At 46.3% G+C, this 19137-nt stretch overlaps 1 protein-coding gene across 2 annotated transcripts in view; it reads right to left on the reverse strand.

Moving 5' to 3' along the window:
* The window catches only part of UBXN11 (UBX domain protein 11), a 58775-nt gene that overhangs the window by 7968 nt on the left and 31670 nt on the right, over positions 1-19137 (reverse strand). For both annotated transcript variants that reach the window (XM_040421895.1, XM_040421894.1), the window contains 2 exons: positions 9603-9720; positions 4188-4291 (listed from right to left, as the gene is read on the reverse strand). In XM_040421895.1, the coding sequence (XP_040277829.1) occupies positions 4188-4291; positions 9603-9720 (222 nt within the window). The remainder of the gene's footprint in view (positions 1-4187; positions 4292-9602; positions 9721-19137) is intronic.

The raw sequence follows: 19137 nt of genomic DNA on the forward strand, positions 1-19137 counted from the left end.
CTGAATTCAACTGTATTGCCGTCTTTAAGATGATGATACAGTTGAATACTGTGGTGGAGGCAGCAATATTTTGAGCTGCACTGTGATATTAGTTTTTTCTGGAGCGGTATTTGCTGCACTATGGTATTGCTGGTCCTGTCTACTTCTGTTGTCCTGCCTACTTGTTTTGCCCTACCTTCTTTCAATTTGGACCCACCTACAGCATGTGGCCACTTAGTTTTTTTTCCAGGACCAATTTAAGTTCTTAGTCCGTCCCTGTTGATAGAAGTACGTATATTAGATACTTGGGAAGTGGCACATGACTGAAAGGAATCATATACGTTAATATACCTGCGTGCCTTACAGTTACAATGTCCACATTTACATGAACTGGAGAATGACAATAAGGCCTCATGCACACGACAGTTGTTTTTTGCGTCCACAAAAAAAACTGGTGCGGCATCGTTTTTTTTTTTTTGGAGGATCCGTTTTTTTCACAGATCCCTTGTAATAAATGCCTATCCTTGTCCGCAAATGTGAAAAAGTAGGACATGCACTATTTTTTTTGCTGAAGAAACACGGACAACGGACGCGGAACACAAACGAATGAACTCTTAGTATTTTTTTGCTGACCCATTGAAATGAATGGGTCCCCATCCTATCCGCAAAAAAAAAACGGAACGGAGGCAGAGAGTTGTTAATTTAGCATCTTCAGAAAAAAAAAAAAAAAAAGAAGAAGAGGCTTGTTGATAAGATGTTACCCAATGTTTATGCCCTTGTATGTGCAAAATTAACTCCCTTTCTTAGAATAAAGCAGAACACCTCATCCTGTTTCAAAGTGGGCAAATATTCACAAACAATACTGACAACCTGATCGTACTGTTTGCTGAAAGTGGTCACAAAAGTAACTGACTGTTTAATAAGGCTACTTTCACATCAGTGTTTTTGCTGTACGGTTTTGAGAAGGGATCTCAAAACCACAGCAAAACGCTTCAGTTCTAATAATACAACGGGTCAGAAAGGATCCAGTTTTTGGTGCCAGATCCAGGTTGGTGCCCGGCATGGGAATGCAACAAACCAGAACAGAATGCATTCTGGAGCACTCCGTTCTGGTTTATTCAGTTTTGTCCCCATTGATAGTGAATGGGGAGAAAACTGAAGCGTTGTGCTGCGGTTTTAAGAGCCTGTGCTGTATCTCAAAACTGGATAGCACAAAGCGGATGTGAAAGTAGCCTAAATTTGTAATTTGCCTTTCTGACATCCTTATTACATCTAGATACAGCTTTTCTCAAGGTGGAACCAGAGTTGCCTCTCTCTTTTTCCTCCATAAACAAGGTATCCCTCTAGGATGAACCAGCCGGCCATAGGGAGTATTCTCTACCACAGGGCATGCATAACAACAATCTGCTGGTAAAGTGGAATTACCTGCGGTACCTTTTCTGAAAAAGTACCACTGGTAATTCAATTTTATCAGCAGATTCATGTGCTGCTTCTCAAGGATTTCATAGATGTAGTGCTATTAATTGCAACACCACCAATGTTGTACATCTAGCTACCTTTACTTCCTGTAACTTGCAATATGTGGGGCAGACATATTGAGAAGTTTTAACAATTTGTAACAGGGTTGTAGTCAAAGTTGCAAAGAATTAAGGAAGGCGCTATATTTCTGATGTTACCTCTAATAAACCTAGGGGGTCATTTATACCGAATCTGTGACTTCTTCCCCATCCATGCCATGCATGCTCGGACTGGCCCACTGGGGTACAGGTGAATCCCCCGGTGGGCCCCTAGCCCCCCACCCCCTGCACAAATGGCACATAACACAGTAGACTTACTACCAAAGTTGCTGCAGGGACCCCCATAATTAATGATCTTGTAGCATCTTGCTGCTGTATTCTGCTGTGTGAGCAGGTAATATTTGGATGTATCCATATGGGGGGGCCCCCCCAAGATAAATTTTACTGGTGGGCCCTAGACAGCCCTTTCCAACACTGATGCCATGTACGCCAGTTCTAAAAAAAAGGGGGCGTGGTGTGGGTGGGGAAGGAGGCAGGCCGCTGGCCCGTCTCATTTATTATTTTCTACGCCTGCTTTAGGCCTCATGCACACGAACGTTGTTTGTTTCAGTGTCCGTTCCGTTTTTTTTGCGGATAGGATGCGGATCCATTAATTTCAATGCGTCCGCAAAAAACACGGACAGCACACCGTGTGCTGTCCGCATCAGTATGTACGTTCCGTTGCCCCGCTAAGAAAATAGTGCATGTCCTATTTTTTTCTAGTTTGCGGACAAGGAAAGGCATTATTACAATGGATCCGCAAAAAAAAAAAAAATGGATGCCATACGGAACGTCATCAGTTTTTTCTGCGGACCGCAAAACACAAACGGTTGTGTGCATGTAGCCTTAGGCGTAGAAAATTATCCAAATCTATACCAGCAGGAGAGCTGGTGTAGATTTAGGCCGGCGCCTCTACATAACTTAGGCACATCGAGTGCCAGCACAGGGGTATTAGGACCAGCTTCTAAAACGTTGGTCTTAATAAATGACCCCATTAATGTCTCTTTGACTAAATATTTTAGGGATGTATATACCAGTGATTTTTCTAGCTTTTGTTTTCATCCCCATACAAGAGGTGATTATACTAGGAAACTTTTGAATCAGTAAAAACTAGGCACCCATTAGGCTTGAACAAGTGTCAGAACCTTAATTATTATTATTATTATTATTAATGCTTATATGCCGGATAATAGAGTCTTTCCTGTTGTATTGGAATGGTTAATATTCTAATTGATTTCTCCTGATCGTCATCTTTGTTTCTCCCTTTTTTTAAATGCTGATCACATGATAGTTCACATCATGGAACTGATATGAAGGGGCTTGGTTTATTAAACATTGTATGTTATGAATAAGGACTAGGTTTATGTCCGACTTGCTACTATAGGGGATCCTGTATACATGGATGTAATTTTAATCTCATTTTGGTGGAAATGAAGAAGATTTGAATCATATCACAATCTGTCGCAGTGCAGGATTTCCTTTTCCTGTGTTATAGTGGATTTCATGGTCCGTACCCAGAAGATCGTTGGGTGCGGTGAGCTGATCTCCTGTGTGAGGTTTGTTTGATACTTGCTTATTGTTTCATTATTTAGTGCTGCTTTGGAGGCCGGTTGTAAATGGTTTTACTGCGCTCTTAGTTCCCTTTTCATAATGTCTGTATTTTACATCATGGTACTCATTTCATGTGGGTATGTGTCTGTATTTTAAAGAGAGTCTTTCACCTAAAATCACCATTATAGAACACTAACATCAGGACCTCCATTACATTCCCCATATTGGAATGCTACCTTCCATATTGCTGCCCATCGCTGATTTTCTCAGAAAAACACTTTTTTACTTCAATGTTACTTAGCTTTTATAGGTGCCCAGGGGCGGCGTTCATTCGGCCGTTGCCCAGGCCCCTCGTCACTTTTCATATGAAATCCCTCCCCTTTCACCCCTCTGGCCCGCCCTAGGTTCTTCTTATTACGTCCTCCTCTTAGTGAGAAATCCAGCGCCAGCGCCGTTCAACAGATTCGCAGCGCCTACGCACTTCATTCCCCATTATGGGCAGAGGCACAAGGCCGGCTAGATCGGGATGTACGGGCCGGCACATGCGCATTAAACGCTCTTGTGCCTCTGCCCATAATGGGGAATGAAGTGCGCAGGCGCAGCGAATCTGTTGAACGGCGCTGGCGCTGGATTTCTCACTAAGAGGAGGACGTAATAAGAAGAACCTAGGGCGGGCCAGAGGGGTGAAAGGGGAGGGGTTTCATATGAAAAGCGCCGAGGGGCCTGGGCAACGGCCGCGTAAATGCCGCCCCTGGGCACCTTTAGAAGCTAATTAACATATTGAATAAAAGTGTTTTTCTGAGAAAATCAGCGATGGACAGCAATATGGAAGGTAGCATTCTAATATGGGGAATGTAATTGAGGTCCTGATGTTGGTGTCCTATAATGGTGATTTTAGGTGAAATCTATTTTTTATGCTATTTTTTAATGGTGATTCAATAAAGATTATAGAATTTTTTATTGCTATTGTTTTGTGGCGTTATATTTTATGGAGTGGATATATAGATAAATCAATTGGTTAAAAACTGGGGAACATCTAAAATGAAGACTGTGATATTAAGAAGCACCAAACATAAATACACAGTGAGAAAATATACCTACCAACAGAATGTCTCTAACGGGACCCTGAATATCCATGACACGGCCACTTTGGATAACAGATTTAGGGAGCCTATTTAAGAATTGTTGTACAGAAAGCCGGGGTCCTAAAAACACCAATGTATTTTATTAATTACATATATTTAAAGAGGTTTTATCATCTAGGACATTGATGGCATATCGCTAGGATATGCCACCAGTGTCAGAAATATGTGTGGGTCCCAACTCTGGGACCCGCACATATCTCCAATATGGGCTCTGAGAAAAAAAAGCACAAAAAACATGCACGGCGTGCTCTTTGACTTCTGTGACTCGGCTATTTTCATAAATCCCATAGAAATTAATGGAGGGTGACTGTGCATGTGTGGTGCGCTCTTCTTCACTTTGGATGCTCGTTCTAGAGATGGATCCCAGAGGTAGGACTCGCAACTATCCAACATTGGTGGCATATCCTAGTTATATACAAAATTAAATATACCAAGAGTCCATGACAATGTAACGACCACCGTGTCACGGATCCTCCCACTTCTCCAAACTCCATAAATTAATCCATATACAGTACAGACCAAAAGTTTGGACACACCTTCTGATTCAAAGAGTTTTCTTTATTTTCATGACTATGAAAATTGTAGATTCACACTGAAGGCATCAAAACTATGAATTAACACATGTGGAATTATATATATAACAAACAAGTGGGAAACAACTGAAAATATGTCATATTCTAGGTTCTTCAAAGTAGCCACCTTTTGCTTTGATTACTGCTTTGCACACACTTGGCATTCTCTTGATGAGCTTCAAGAGGTAGTCCCCTGAAATGGTTTTCACTTCACAGGTGTGCCCTGTCAGGTTTAATAAGTGGGATTTCTTGCCTTATAAATGGGGTTGGGACCATCAGTTGCGTTGAGGAGAAGTCAGGTGGATACACAGCTGATAGTCCTACTGAATAGACTGTTAGAATTGGTATTATGGCAAGAAAAAAGCAGCTAAGTAAAGAAAAACGAGTGGCCATCATTACTTTAAGAAATGAAGGTCAGTCAGTCAGCCGAAAAATTGGGAAAACTTTGAAAGTAAGGGCTATTTGACCATGAAGGAGAGTGATGGGGTGCTGCGCCAGATGACCTGGCCTCCACAGTCACCGGACCTGAACCCAATCGAGATGGTTTGGGGTGAGCTGGACCGCAAAAGTGAAGGCAAAAGGGCCAACAAGTGCTAAGCATCTCTGGGAACTCCTTCAAGACTGTTGAAAGACCATTTCAGGGGACTACCTCTTGAAGCTCATCAAGAGAATGCCAAGAGTGTGCAAAGCAGTAATCAAAGCAAAAGGTGGCTACTTTGAAGAACCTAGAATATGACATATTTTCAGTTGTTTCACACTGTGTTAATTCATAGTTTTGATGCCTTTATAGTCATGAAAATAAAGAAAACTCTTTGAATGAGAAGGTGTGTCCAAACTTTTGGTCTGTACTGTATATTTTTGTATTTTACCAATTCATAACATGTAGTACATTCTTAAAAACGACACATTCACTTGGAGGTAAAAAAAAAGTCAGAGGAAAGTTCACTTGGAGGTAAAAAGTCAGCATAACTGGACACACAGAGGCGACATTTATAGCCTTATGCCACCAATGTCCAGGTGACAACCACTTTAAGTTGGGAGATATGTGAAGAGACATTACTTTCAGGCCCGTCGCTAACAGACAGGCAAAACAAGCAATTGCTTGGGGCCCCGAGCTGGCCCGGGGCCAAGCAGAGCCGGTGCTTGTTTTGCGGCTGAGTAACTCAGAAGATCCGATGGTATATTCTAACCCCCAGGCGTTCCCATGGTGACAGGGACGCTTGCCTGGGGGTTAGAATATACAGGGCCACGCCGCTCACAGCAGTATATTTATAAACTAATCAGTAACTACTTTAACTTTAATCATTGCTCATTGCTGAGCTCTTTACTTGGATTATAATTTATTTGGATATGGGATATCTTACTTTGTCTTAGCTCCGGTAATAGCAGGCAGTGCGGGGTGCGGCGTTCACTCACTGACGTCACCCGCCTGCTCCTCCCACTAGGCGGCGCAGGCGCGTGACGTCAGTGAGTGAGCGCCGCCCCCCCGCACTGCCTGCTATTACCGGAGCTAAGACAAAGTAAGATATCCCATATCCAAATAAATTATAATCCAAGTAAAGAGCTCAGCAATGAGCAATGATTAAAGTTAAAGTAGTTACTGATTCGTTTAAAAATATACTGCTGTGAGCGTCGGGGAGGGAGATCTGTGGATGGCACTGTAGGGGGATCTGTGGATGGCAGTGCCATCCACAGATCCCCCTACAGTGCCATCCACAGATTCCCCCTCCCCTAAACAGTGCCATCCACAGATCCCCCCCTAAACAGTGCCATCCACAGATCCCCCTCCCCTAAACAGTGCCATCATGGCACTGTTTAGGGGAGGGGGGGATCTGTGGATGACACTGTTTAGGGGGGGATCTGTGGATGGCACTGTTTAGGGGGGAGATCTGTGGATGGCACTGTTTAGGGGAGGGGGATCTGTGTATGGCACTGTTTAGGGGAGGGGGATCTGTGTATGGCACTGTTTAGGGGAGGGGGATCTGTGGATGGCACTGTTTAGGGGGGGATCTGTGGATGGCACTGTTTAGGGGGGGGATCTGTGGATGGCACTGTTTAGGGGGGGGATCTGTGGATGGCACTGTTTAGGGGGGGATCTGTGGATGGCACTGTTTAGGGGGGGGATCTGTGGAAGGCACTGTTTAGGGGGGGGATCTGTGGAAGGCACTGTTTAGGGGGGGATCTGTGGATGGCACTGTTTAGGGGGAGATCTGTGGATGGCACTGTTTAGGGGGAGATCTGTGGATGGCACTGTTTAGGGGGAGATCTGTGGATGACACTGTTTAGGGGGAGATCTGTGGATGACACTGTTTAGGGGGAGATCTGTGGATGACACTGTTTAGGGGGAGATCTGTGGATGCCACTGTTTAGGGGGAGATCTGTGGATGCCACTGTTTAGGGGGAGATCTGTGGATGCCACTGTTTAGGGGGAGATCTGTGGATGCCACTGTTTAGGGGGAGATCTGTGGATGCCACTGTTTAGGGGGAGATCTGTGGATGCCACTGTTTAGGGGGAGATCTGTGGATGCCACTGTTTAGGGGAGGGGGGGGGATCTGTGGATGCCACTGTTTAGGGGAGGGGGGGGATCTGTGGATGCCACTGTTTAGGGGAGGGGGGGGATCTGTGGATGCCACTGTTTAGGGGAGGGGGGGGATCTGTGGATGCCACTGTTTAGGGGAGGGGGGGGATCTGTGGATGCCACTGTTTAGGGGAGGGGGGGATCTGTGGATGCCACTGTTTAGGGGAGGGGGGGATCTGTGGATGCCACTGTTTAGGGGAGGGGGATCTGTGGATGCCACTGTTTAGGGGAGGGGGGGATCTGTGGATGCCACTGTTTATGGGAGGGGGGATCTGTGGATGCCACTGTTTAGGGGAGGGGGGGGGATCTGTGGATGCCACTGTTTAGGGGAGGGGGGGATCTGTGGATGCCACTGTTTAGGGGAGGGGGGGGTCTGTGGATGGCACTGTTTAGGGGAGGGGGGGGGGGATCTGTGGATGGCATTGTTTAGGGGAGGGTGGATTTGTGGATGTCACTGTTTAGGGGGGGATCTGTGGATGGCACCGTTTAGGGGGGATCTGTGGATGGCACTATTTAGGGGGGAGATCTGTGGATGGCACTATTTAGGGGAGGGGGGATCTGTGGATGGCACTGTTTAGGGGAGGGGGGGGATCTGTGGATGGCACTGTTTAGGGGAGGGGGGGGATCTGTGGATGGCACTGTTTAGGGGAGGGTCTGTGGATGGCACTGTTTAGGGGGGGATCTGTGGATGGCACTGTTTAGAGGGGGATCTGTGGATGGCACTGTTTAGGGGGGATCTGTGGATGGCACTGTTTAGGGGGAGATCTGTGGATGGCACTGTTTAGGGGGAGATCTGTGGATGGCACTGTTTAGGGGGAGATCTTTGGATGGCACTGTTTAGGGGGAGATCTGTGGATGGCACTGTTTAGGGGGAGATCTGTGGATGGCACTGTTTAGGGGGAGATCTGTGGATGGCACTGTTTAGGGGGAGATCTGTGGATGGCACTGTTTAGGGGGAGATCTGTGGATGGCACTGTTTAGGGGGAGATCTGTGGATGGCACTGTTTAGGGGGAGATCTGTGGATGGCACTGTTTAGGGGGAGATCTGTGGATGGCACTGTTTAGGGGGAGATCTGTGGATGGCACTGTTTAGGGGGAGATCTGTGGATGACACTGTTTAGGGGGAGATCTGTGGATGACACTGTTTAGGGGGAGATCTGTGGATGACACTGTTTAGGGGGAGATCTGTGGATGCCACTGTTTAGGGGGAGATCTGTGGATGCCACTGTTTAGGGGGAGATCTGTGGATGCCACTGTTTAGGGGGAGATCTGTGGATGCCACTGTTTAGGGGGAGATCTGTGGATGCCACTGTTTAGGGGGAGATCTGTGGATGCCACTGTTTAGGGGGAGATCTGTGGATGCCACTGTTTAGGGGGGGGATCTGTGGATGGCACTGTTTAGGGGGGGTCTGTGGATGGCACTGTTTAGAGGGGGATCTGTGGATGGCACTGTTCAAATTTCATGCACATTAAATGCAACAGCAGTATTTGCACTGTAAACCTCCTTTTTTATTTATATAAAGTGTGGGTGAACTTAAACTGTATGGCTATACTGTGGTTCCTGTAGGCTTTGCGTGCGTAAGGTGGGGAGGGCGTGGAGGGGGGAAGCCTCCATGTCTATTTTGCTTGGGGCCCCCAAATTCCTTCAAACGGCCCTGATTACTTTGCTCGCTTTGTGACCAGGCAGCTTCAGACTGAATTCCCACTTTGCACTACAAAAGCATGACAATACTTTAATAGGAGTGTTACTCTACCATTAAAGGGGTTGTCCCATGAAAAATATTCTAGTTTTCAAACCAGCACCTGGATCTGAATACTTTTGTAATTGCATGTAATTAAAAATTTTATATAACCACTGAGTTATTCAATAAAATGTATCTGTACAGCGCCACCTGCAGTTTGTTTTTTTCTTATTTATTTGACTTGCTCACTGAGAAGGCCGCACATGCTCAGTTTCATCCTTCAACTGCCTCCTGAGCTGTGATACGCCCCCTTAGCTGCAGCAGAAGACACTCCTCCTAAGCTCTCAGCTTGATGTAAATCTAGCAGAGCAATGAATGGGGAGATCTCTGGATTCATGTGAGGTACAGGGCTGGTTCTAGCTTTGTTACATTAAGCATGGGATAACCCCTTTAAGTTAAGAAGGAGCCTGAGCCTTTTCAACCACTGAGAGGTGCTTGAGAGGCTTCTGCCTTATGATCAACATTCATTTTACTATACCTGGTATCTCACTAGTCTCAGTTGGGTTTCCTTCTGCACACCCAATACTTTGACCTGGACCTGGAAACCGATCCCATGACCTACGTTCACGAAATACAACGTTACGCATATCTGTAACCTGGAAAGAACAAACATTAAGCTACTTTTTATGGCAATTATTTTACAGCAATAAAAATGAATACTACATGTTTTTATTACCAGTCATGAAGATACAGAGTTAGATGCATACAATGTGAAGTGATACTGAATGACCTGATTTAACTTCTTTTGTGTAAAACGATATATATGTGGCTGTAGAATAATTAAATAATACAATACGTAATCTACCACTTTAGCCAAGCAGAATAATTTTTGTATGTTGTTTTTTATGTTTCTAAGAAAACAACTCTAGGCCTTTTTAGCGGAACGGAACAGCTGGCCCCTAATAGAACAGTACTATCCTTGTCCGTTATGCGCACAATAATAGGACATGTTTTTTCTTTGAACGGAACAGAAAAATAGAAATACGTAAACGGAAGGCATACAGAGTACCTTCAGGTTTTTTTTTTAGGATCCGTTGAAATAATTGGTTCCGTATACGGTCTGTATACGGAACACAAAAAACGAAAAAAAAAAACGTTCATGTGCAAGAGGCCTTAGCATGGTTCTAAGACTGTATGGGGTAAAGTAGAAGCAGAGTCTCATTGTAGATTTCTGCTCTTTTTAGGGCTCGTTCACACGAACGTGTGATGCCCGTTGCCGTATTGCGGACCGCATTTGCGGATCCGCAATACACGGGCACCGTTCCGTGGCCATTCCGCATCACGGATGCGGAACGGAAGAACGGAACACTACGGAAGCACCACTTCTGGAGTTTCGTTCTGTGCTTCCACACTGCAAAAAGATAGAACTTGCTCTATCTTTTTGCGGAACGGAAGGATCGCGGACCCATTCAAGTGAATGGGTCTGCGATCCCCATGCGCCTGCCCCATGGACGGTGCCCCTGCATTGCGGACCGCAATTTGCGGTCCACAGCACGGGCACGGGCTTCACACGTTCATGTGAACGAGCCCTTACACTGTTTTAGCGCAACACTTTTTTATGGCACCAAAGCGTGGAGGCAAATGATTGGCTCTGGCGGTCACCTCACTGCTGAAGCCAAGTATACAGAAACTGGCAAGAGTAATACTTCTTTTATTGGTCCATGACATTTCCCCAGAAAACCTCTTTAAATTAAGAGATTATATTTAGCATATTCGCTACTAGATCTCTGCACTAGGCATACATGCCTGACTGCAAAATTACTGCTGCTGTATACCACACTTAATGGGGTTGTCTCATTTCAGCAGGTGGCATTTATCATGTAGAGAAAGTTAATACAAGCCACTTACTAATGTATTGTGATTCTCTATATTGCTTCCTTTGCTGGCTGGATTCATTTTTCCATCACATTAGACACTGCCCATTTCCAGGGGTTACGACCACCCTGCAATCCATCAGTGGTGGTCGTGCTTGCACTCTATAGGAAAATGCACAGACCTTTCTGGTGGTTGGGGCTGTAGGAGCACACATAGGCACAGATGAACAGCAGCTTCCACCACGACCACCTTGTATCTGCGCTGCATGGACATAACCTCTGGAAACTAGCAGTGTATAATGAGATTGAAAAAGGAATCAAGCCAGCAAAGGAGGCAATTTGGACAATCACAATACATTAGTAAGTGCCTTGTATTCACTATCTACATGATAAATGCCATTTGCTGAAGTGAAACAACTCCTTTTTTTTTTTTTGCTTAAAGAGATTACAGAACAAAGGACAGCATACTGGGGGCACCAAGGCACTGGCACTGGGAGGAGCATTATATACTGGCAACTGGGGGAGCGTTATATACTGGCAACTGGGGGAGCGTTATATACTGGCAACTGGGGGAGCGTTATATACTGGCAACTGGGGGAGCGTTATATACTGGCAACTGGGGGAGCGCTATATACTGACTGGCAACTGGGGGAGCGTTATAAACTGACTGGCAACTGGGGGAGCGCTATATACTGACTGGCAACTGGGGGAGCGCTATATACTGACTGGCAACTGGGGGAGCGTTATATACTGACTGGCAACTGGGGAAGCGCTATATACTGACTGGCAACTGGGGGAGCGCTATATACTGACTGGCAACTGGGGGAGCGCTATATACTGACTGGCAACTGGGGGAGCGCTATATACTGACTGGCAACTGGGGGAGCGCTATATACTGGCAACTGGGGGAGCGCTATATACTGGCAACTGGGGGAGCGCTAAATACTGGCAACTGGGGGAGCGTTATATACAGGGTTGCCAACCTTAGTACATAACATAGTACATAAGGCCGAAAAAAGACATTTGTCCATCCAGTTCGGCCTGTTATCCTGCAAGTTGATCCAGAGGAAGGCAAAAAAAACCCTGTGAGGTAGAAGCCAATTTTCCCCACTTTAGGGGAATAAAAAATTCCTTCCCGACTCCAATCAGGCAATCAGAATAACTCCCTGGATCAACGACCCCTCTCTACTAGCTATAGCCTGTAATATTATTACACTCCAGAAATACATCCAGGCCCCTCTCTTTAAATTTTTCTGGACAACTGAACCAAAAACTTTTACAGACATATGCCACACCCTCTTTTAGCAGCCACCCCCCCCCCCCCCTTCACGGCCTCAAAATGCCCTAAACATAACACCGAAGAATTAAAGGGGTAGCCCAATAGTTAAAAATAAAATATGGCATCTTAAAGGGAACCTGTCACCTCCAAAACACATTTTAAACCGACATCATTACCTTACAGGAGCCCCCAGTGTGTTCCTAATCATGTTTTTCATTCCTCTACTAGTTGTTGTGTACTTAATAAAAACACTGTTCTAATCTGTGTTTTCGCTATCCTCAGAGGCAGCTTGAAGTCAAGAGGCAGCGGCTTCCTTGCTTCAAGTCAAGCTAAGCCCGCCCCTTACCCATCCTCCCTTCACTGTGATTGACATCCTGCTGTGAGGCTGGGATCGTGCAAGTCTCCCGCATGCGCGGTGCGCTCCTTGTCACTGCGCGATCCGTCTCCGGCTCCCGCATTAAACCGGCCACTTTCCTCTCTCTGCGCATGTGCCGGGCTTTTCCATCGTGTGAGCGCACCCGGCACATGCGCAGAGAGAGGAAAGCGGCCGGTTGAGTGCAGGAGACGGATCGCGCAGTGACCAGGAGCGCACCGCGCATGCGGGAGACTTGCACGATCCTAGCCTCACAGCAGGATGTCAATCACAGTGAAGGGAGGATGGGTAAGGGGTGGGCTTAGCTTGACTTGAAGCAAGGAGGCCGCTGCCCCCTTGACTTCAAGCTGCCTCTGAGGATAGCGAAAACATAGATTAAAACAGTGTTTTTATAAAGTACACAACAACTAGTAGAGGAATGAAAAACATGATTAGGAACACACTGGGGGCTCCTGTAAGGTAATGATGTCGGTTTAAAATGTGTTTTGGAGGTGACAGGTTCCCCATTAACTTCCTCACTTTTCTATCATCCTCCTCCCCCCGATCATCCAACAGTGTTATCCTGCTGCTACCCTCAATACTGTGCTGATTATGTTCCCCAATGACCCCAAACACTATACTGTAGAAATAATAGTGCCATACAGGTAGTCCCCCTGTAGTAACAGAGCTCCCCAAAAGTCCCACTAATAATGAGTGCTCTCATTAGTAATAATGCCCCAATAGTGATAATGTTCCCGAAAGTACCCCTGTTAGTAGTAGTGCCCTCCATATTGTGCCAAATAATTATAATACCCCCAATAGTTATACAATAATTAGTAGTAATAATGCGTCATAAGGCTTTATTCACATAGCCATGGTGTCGCTGTGCACAAACTGCTGGTCTGCAAAACACAGGCACCGGCCGTGCGAACGCTGCATTGCGACGCGGACCTATTGACTTAAATGGGTCCGCAATCCGGTAGGTACGGTGAAAGATAGGACATGTTCTATCTTTTGCCGTATCTTGTGGATAGTGGACCGATTGAAGTCAATGGGTCTGCGCCACAATGCAGTGTGCGCATGGCCGGTGCCTGTGTTTCACGGACCTGCAGTTTGGGGTCCACAACATGGACAAAGCAACACCATGGCTATGTGAATGAAGCCCAATAGAGATTTTTTTCCTCATAGTGCCTCCAGTAGTAACAGTGACCCTGTAGGTGTGGAAACCTGGGTCAGCTGGCGCTTGGAGGAAGCATACACACTGGGCCTGGGCTGGGGGATGAGAACGGTCCTTAAGGGCAGGCTAGGTGCTGCTCCTCCTCCAGACCTCGCCTCATGTCTTACACTGCCCACACCACAGACTCACTAGGGGTTCAGGGCAGGCTCCATGTTATTTCCAGCCCCAGTCCCGCCTGCAGTCTTCTCCTTCTCTGTGTGCGGCGTGCGCTGGAAAGCATCAAGCAGGTAACAGGGCTGCACTTTCATTGCTGGCCCAGTGGGGCTCCTCTTTATCTCATCATGCTCTGCTTCACTTTCCAGAGCAACGCAGGCTCGCAGCATCGGCTTCCTTCTCCTTGCTTGCTGCACGGTTCAGGACAAATATTCTTACGGACAGTGTTTTTTCCTGCCGGACGCTACGGACAGCAGAAGAAAACACCCACTTTTTGCGGACTGTCCGTAAATTTACGGACGGTTGGCAACCCTGATTATATAGTGGCTGTGCAGGGGAGGGCATTATATACTGGCTGGTACTAGGGGTGCCACTATGGGGGAACATTATACACTGGTACTATAGGGGGACTAATATATATACACACACACACACACACACACACACACACACACACACACACACACACACACACATACTGGCACTATGGGGAAAAGAGAAACATTATATACTGGCACTAACTACAGGGAACTATTGGGGGGAGCAATATATATAGGCTACAGGGGAGTTATAACTGCAAGAGGGTATTAGAGCTACAGGGGGCACTGGAAGAGGGGCATTATAAATATTGGAGGCATTATTATTATTGGTCACATTATAGAGGGCATTGCTAACTGGGAAACTCTTGGGGAGTATGATCACTATTGGGGGCACTATTACTAATGAGGGCAGTCTGGGAGCACTATTACTATAGGGCAGGCATGCTCAACCTGCGGCCTTCCAGCTGTTGTAAAACTACAACTCCCACAATGCCCTGCTGTAGGCTGTTCAAGCATGCTGGGAGTTGTAGTTTTGCAACAGCTGGAGGGCCGCAGGTTGAGCATGCCTGCTATAGGGGAATCTTTATGGCACTATTATTTCTGACAGTATAGTGTTTTTGGGAGCACAGCGGGCACAGTATTGGGAGTAGCAGCAGGATGACAGTGTATAAAATGGGGACGGATTTGTGGTCTGTATAAATATGGGGACGGATTTGTGGTCTGTATAAATATGGGGGCTGATTTGCAAAATCTGTAATAGTCCCCTATCTACCATGTACCATATAGTAACACTGGTGTCTTCGTACTCTTATGTAGCTGTACACCCCTGACCAAAGACTCCTTCCTGTTAAGGTCTGGACCAAAAAGAAAGTGAAGAACTCCAATCTGTCACCTGTAAATCAGTGGGTCTGCCCTTCACTACGTCTTTTAAATGTGTTAATATATTTATCAGGAAGTAATGTCACTTAGAGGCAGCGGGAAAAGCAACTTGCCTGCTCCGCCTGGGAGCCAAAATACCTTGTCCCAGCCCTGAAACAATTGTTTAACACTCGTCCCCAACATCTTATGGCCCTGAAGACCCCTTCAGTCACATAAAGCCAGTGGGATATAATGCTGTAATGCTGAATTACTTTAAAAAGGTGTTATCCTAATTAGAGTTCTTGAAGCCCTACCCTTAGAACAGGTCATCAATATCAGATCAGTGGGGGTCCAACACCCCCACCAATTCACTTAAATGAGAGCTGTAACCAGCATGCCCACTATACAGAACACAGAGCTGTCTGCTTCTGCTCCATTTTCTGTGGACCCGGAGGATAGGTCATAAATATCTGTAACCACCTTTAACACTTAAAGGGGTTCTCCGAGCTTTGGGGAAAATCTTGCTGTGTGCTGACATGTTTGGAGGGAAGATAATCTGCTCATAGCGCCGCAGATTCTGCCATCTCCACTGCACTCACTTGACCGCTGGGACTGGATGCAGGCTTTCCCACTCAGGTCCGGACTAGATGTGTTCTTTAGTCTTTTTATTTCCCGCATACTGTACATGCAGCAAGAACACATCTGTTGGGGACCTGAGCAGAAGAGTCTGCATTCAGTCCTGGTGGTCATGTGAACACATCAGAGATGGCAGAATCCGCGGCGCGATAAAGGGGTAAGTACTGAGCAGACTATCTTCCTCCACAGGAAAACTCATTTAGGTTTTACAGTGTATACATACTTGTAAAGGGTTTTTAATCATACTACATTATATATACACTGTATAGATGGCAACCCTCTTCTAATACCGTATGTGCATGCTAAGGCTACTTTCACACTGGCGGTTTTTGCGGATCCGCCATGGATCTGCAAAAATGCTTCCGTTACAATAATACAACCGCATGCATCAGTCATAAACAGATCCGTTTGTATTATGTCTTCTATAGCCATGACGGATCAGTCTTGAACACCATTGAAAGTCATTGACTTACATTGTGTGCCAGGATGGATCCGTTTGGCTCAGTTTCATTAGGCAGCGTTTTGGTGTCCGCCTCCAGAGCGGAATAGAGATTGAACGGAGGCAAACTGATGCATTCTGAGCGGATCCTTTCAGCATACTTTCAGAAGCACATCCAACTGACACAGGGCGATGCATTTCCAACAAATGAGATTTTTAGGTGCCGCCTGAAAGACGTGATCACCCAGCAAACAAGCATTTTCCTTGTCAGGTGATCGGCAACACCTTGACACGTGTGAATTATTGGGAACGAGCATTCATACGAACATGTGTAAATGTCCAGATATTGATATTGGTCTGAAAACTCAATGTGTAATCCCACAGAACTAGAAGAAATCAGTATCACAACTTGAATTAGTAGCATTTTAGAGATAATCTAAACCTAAAACATGTCCCAGCAGATAATATCAGCATAGCTGATGGCAAAATGTTCTGCATGACCAGCCATGTTGGTTTGGGAGAGGCTCCAGTTCAGATAATTACTGGATAGGATTCTGGGTGCTAAAGCAAGATGACAAGATTCTTTAGGGCGAGCTGATATATCTGACAATTTTAAATACTATGTGGGAGATTTATTAGCACACTAGACATTAAGCCCGTTACAATAACAGGAGCTAGAACAGTAGTGCATAAACATTAGTAGGAACAGTCTATATTAGATGGCAAGGGGATGGCTGGCACTGACTGGTGGTGCTGAGACTGCTGGCACTGACTGGGGGCTGAGACTAGTGGCTGTTGCTGGTGGCACTGACTGGTGGCTGAGACGGCTGGCACTGACTGGTGGCTGAGACGGCTGGCACTGACTGGTGGCTGAGACGGCTGGCACTGACTGGTGGCTGAGACGGCTGGCACTGACTGGTGGCTGAGACGGCTGGCACTGACTGGTGGCTGAGACGGCTGGCACTGACTGGTGGCTGAGACGGCTGGCACTGACTGGTGGCTGAGACGGCTGGCACTGACTGGTGGCTGAGACGGCTGGCACTGACTGGTGGCGGAGACGGCTGGCACTGACTGGTGGCGGAGACGGCTGGCACTGACTGGTGGCGGAGACGGCTGGCACTGACTGGTGGCGGAGACGGCTGGCACTGACTGGTGGCGGAGACGGCTGGCACTGACTGGTGGCGGAGACGGCTGGCACTGACTGGTGGCGGAGACGGCTGGCACTGACTGGTGGCGGAGACGGCTGGCACTGACTGGTGGCGGAGACGGCTGGCACTGACTGGTGGCGGAGACGGCTGGCTCTTAGTGGTGGCGGAGACGGCTGGCGCTGTGACTGGTGGCACTGACTGATGGCTGAGACTGCTGGCACTGACTGGTGGCTGAGACTGCTGGCACTGTGACTGGTGGTACTGACTGATGGCGGAGAGTGCTGAGACTGTGCGGCTCTGTCATGCATGGACAGTTATGGCGGCACTCCGACGAGGACAGCACACCATAACCTGCAAGCGGCGGCGGTGATTGGGCAGCGCGCAGGTGCTGGCGGCGTGTGGAGCGCCGTGTGATGATTGGTCGGCTCGACGCACATGCAGTTCAATTATCGGCACACACGCACAGACACACAGCCCTGAGCACGCACACAGGGCGGGGTTGCGTGTGGGGCGGCGGTGTATATATATATATATATACTTAGTGGAGTCCTTTATTCACCAACTAGTTATCCGGCACATGTGCCTCCCGATATGGGATCGGGTTAGGTGTGCTTAATTCCAGCACTTCCTGTCCCTTCTGCATGTCCCATTTGATGATATTCTATTACTTAATATACTTCTACCAGGTTACTAGGATACGCTACCTTGTTTACACTGGTCATGTGATTTATTTTGTGACAGTGACACGCGGACATGCGCATGGGAACCTTAGACCTGTCTTGTGACACTTCGCCTGATCATGCGATATATCACGTGATCATGACTCGTGGACATGTGCATTGATACATCCTTTACGCCATACAATTATGTCCTTTCCAGATGAGCAGTCTGTGTTCCCCACAAGTTACCACCCCCTACACCTGACGTTAATACACATCAATTAGCAATTATGTATAATGGTGGTCCTTTATATATGAATTTAAGAGAAATATTTTTTATACTAGAGCACTGAGCACTTTATTTAGTATATAATGTATAATCAAGTACACTGTTGATCTTTTTAATGTATATTATGGCAGAGTTTTGTAAACTACTATTAAGTGATTATCAATTATGTAAATGAACTGACACCCTATAAATATGCACTAGGTCCATGTATGTATTGCTTGAGAATGGTCCCAGAAAGTGGACTGAAACGTTGCGTGGTTTAATAAAGGACTCAACTAAGTTTTCACTTATGGAAGTGCTGCGGTTGTTTTTCTTTTGTATGTTCTGACGGTTGGTTATGTCTATACTGCGGTTGGTTAAACAATTTTTTTGTCACCTTACATCACAAAAAGTGTAATAGCAAGCGATCAAGAAGTTATATGCACCCCAAAATAGTGCCAAAAAATGAGCCCCTACCTAAGACAATCGGCAAAAAAAAAAAAAAAAAAAGAATCTGCTCTATAAAAATAACACATGACCTAACCCCTCAGATGAACACAGTCAAAAAAAATAAAACAAAAACGGTGTAAAAAAAATAATTTTTTTACACCGTTTTAATTTTATTTTTTTGACTATGTTTATCTGAGGGGTTAGGTCATGAGAGCCATCGTTTTTTTTTTCTGGGCGATTGTCTGTGGCCAAATAGAATTAAACTTGGGGAAGGGGATTATAAATTTAGTACTCCATGGAAGTGTGGTACTCTCTGAAGCAACCGTCAATGCAGAGGCCCAGATGATCGGGGCACGTGTCACACTGAGTGGTGGTGTCCTTCCGTATCCCTCTCCGGTGA

This window comes from Bufo bufo, chromosome 3 (assembly GCF_905171765.1).
Source record: "Bufo bufo chromosome 3, aBufBuf1.1, whole genome shotgun sequence".
Classification (NCBI taxonomy): Eukaryota; Metazoa; Chordata; class Amphibia; order Anura; family Bufonidae; genus Bufo; species Bufo bufo.